The sequence below is a fragment of the Myotis davidii genome, unplaced genomic scaffold (assembly GCF_000327345.1).
Source record: "Myotis davidii unplaced genomic scaffold, ASM32734v1 scaffold290, whole genome shotgun sequence".
Taxonomy (NCBI): domain Eukaryota; kingdom Metazoa; phylum Chordata; class Mammalia; order Chiroptera; family Vespertilionidae; genus Myotis; species Myotis davidii.
Genome location: NW_006285049.1, coordinates 1,536,352 through 1,539,029, shown reverse-complemented (window position 1 = coordinate 1,539,029; position 2,678 = coordinate 1,536,352). Strand labels below are relative to the sequence as shown.

The following is a 2,678-nucleotide window of genomic DNA, read 5'->3' as shown; positions in this document are numbered from 1 at the left end:
TAAGGGCTCATGCAGGAGGCAATCAATTGATGTGTTTCTTTCATACTGATGTTTCTCTCTGTCTTTCCCTCTCTCTTCCACTCTCTCTAAAAATCAATGGAAAAATATCCACGGGTGAGGATTAAAGCAAGTGGAAAATTAATAAAATGGGAAAATATCTGGGATACAGTAAGTAAAAAATACACAACATAGATACATATACAGCTATTTATAGAAAAGCTGGAAATAATAATGGTTCACTTATAGATCTGTGGTCCAAATTATATCTAGGTGATATATTTTCTCTTTTGTCTGCATTTTCCAATTTTACTACAATGAATACAATTAACTTCTGCCATAAAATTCCCATGTTTTTGTTACGGAAAAAAACAAACACTAACAGGTTCCTTTAAAAGCCCCCATTAGGATTTCAATAAATCAAAGTTACAAAACTAAGATATAATAAAAAAAAAATTAAGAAAAACATGTGTAATGAATCCCTTACCTCACTCCTGGTATCAGGAAGTGACTCCTGTGGATGGAGACAAGCATGTGCTACCTTGATGACGTGTTCCAATTTTTTTGGCTGCTCCTCTACTTTAGCTGCTAGAAATAAGGCCGCTGGAGCCACAGTCTAGATGGAAAAAAATAAATCATATTTAACATTTGTTTATTTCTAGATCAAGGTACAGATCTAAAAAAGAACTAAGTCTCAAACCAAGTTCTTTGCTTACCTCAACCACATCACCTTGGTTATGCTTTTTCCTGTACTTAAAAAAAGTCCTCCCCTCACCTATCCATTAAACCACATCCACTTCTAAAAATGGATCCTGCAACACTCTCATTAAAAGCTACCTATTCAAGAAGCTACTAAATGTAAATAGAGAGCTTTCTATTTAAAATGAGGTTCTTTATTAAGTTTGCATTAAAACAGTTTAAATACTTTTTAAAAAGGCGTACACTGAAATGTCCAGAAAAGGCAAGTCCATACAGAAAAAAGAAAATAGATTGGTTGCCAGGGGCTAGGAGGAGAAGGGAATTAGAGTGACTGCTAAAGTGTGAGGAGTTTCTTTTTCTGGGGTGATGTAAATGTTCTGGAATTAGATTTTGGTGGCGATGGCACAAGACTGACTATACTATAAACCAGTGAATTGTACACTTTAAGAGAATTTTATTGTATGAGAATTATCACAATTATACCTATACAGACAGTCCCCGGGTTACGTCGAACTTGACGTATGTCGTTTCACGGTTACGTCGCCATCTCCCATTTATTTATAAAAAAAAAAGTTCTCTCATTTCGATGTATGTACATATGTGCTTTATGTTTTCATTATTTATTTACCACAAGTAAAGGTCAGGAATTATCTTTCTTTCAAATTTTTTTTTACTGTTTCACTTCATTACTGCTGTGTATGTGCTCCATGTGAGTGACGTAGGTGCTAATGTAGGTGGGTTCTGACTTATGGCGAAAATCGCATGGCATTATGTTGCGCCATAGGAACGGATCTCGAATGTAACCCGAGAACCTACTGTACTAGTGGCCCGGTGCACAAATTCATGCATAGGTGGGGTCCCTCAGCCTGGCCAACGAACAGAGCCGATCAGACTGGCCGGCTGTGGGAGTGCACTGACCACCAGAGGGCTGCTCCTGAGTTTATCGTCTGCCCCCTGGTGGTCCATGCGCATCATAGCTACCAGCCAGTCATCCAGTTGTAACGGCTGCTTAGGCTTTTATATAGAGAGAGACTAGAGGCCCGGTACACAAAATTTGTGCACGGGAGGGGGGTGTCCCTCAGCCTGGCCTGCACCCTCTCCAATTTGGGACCCTTCGGGGGATGTCCGACTGACGGTTTAGGCCCAATCCCACAGGTTGCAGCTGCACCTCGGCCCTGTGGGATCAGGCCTAAACCAGCAGTCGAACATCCCTCTCAATCCAGGACCGCTGGCACCTAACTGCTTGCCTGCCTGCCTGATTGCCCCTACCTTGCCCCCCTGCCGGCCTGATCACCCCTACCTTGTCCCTCTGCAGCTTGATTGCCCCTACCTTGCCCCTCTGCCAGCCTGATCGCCCCTAACCACCTCTGCCTCGGGCCCCGGCCTAAGCCGCAGTCTAGCCTCCCTCTGCAGGAGGCGACCTAGTAGATCAGGGGAAGGCACCATCCCCATTACCCTGCTACTGGGGGCCTGAGCCTAGGCCATTTGCAGCTGCGCCTCGGCCCTTCGCAGCCAAGCCTTGGTCCTTACCAGCCACCCGCAGCTGTCTGAGCCTGGGACCTTCACAGCCTCACACCCGCAGCCCCGTCTGCCTGCCTGATCGCCCCTAACTGCCTCTGCCTCGGCCCCAAGCCTAAGCCACAGTCTGGCCTCCCTCTGTGGGAGGTGACCTGGTGGATCAGGGGAAGACGCCGCTCCCATTACCCCGCTGCTGCTGCTGCTGCTGCTGCCAGCCTGACCCTGGGCTCTTTGCAGCTGCACCTCAGCCCTTTGCAGCCACCTGTGGCTGCCTGAGCCTGGGACCTACACAGCCGGCCCGGGGCTCACAGATCCCTCCCACCATCATGACCCAGTGGCCTGGGGCCCACAGACCCTTCTTGCCGCCACACCTCAGCGACCCAGGGCCCACAGATCCCTCCAGCCACCACGCCCCAGGGCCCATTGTTCGGTCGTCCGTCTGGTTGTGACAGACCCTGGCTCTT

The 2,678-nt window shown here is 47.3% G+C and overlaps 1 protein-coding gene across 4 annotated transcripts in view; it reads right to left on the bottom strand.

Annotated features, from left to right (window-relative positions):
* The window catches only part of CCNT1 (cyclin T1), a 56,540-nt gene that overhangs the window by 35,017 nt on the left and 18,845 nt on the right, over nt 1-2,678 (bottom strand). For all 4 annotated transcript variants that reach the window (XR_435248.2, XM_006755485.2, XM_015558589.1 and 1 more), the window contains exon 3: nt 485-613. Coding sequence is in view for 3 of the 4 variants with exons in the window: in XM_006755485.2 (XP_006755548.1) it covers nt 485-613 (129 nt within the window). In the remaining variant the exon portion in view is untranslated. The remainder of the gene's footprint in view (nt 1-484; nt 614-2,678) is intronic.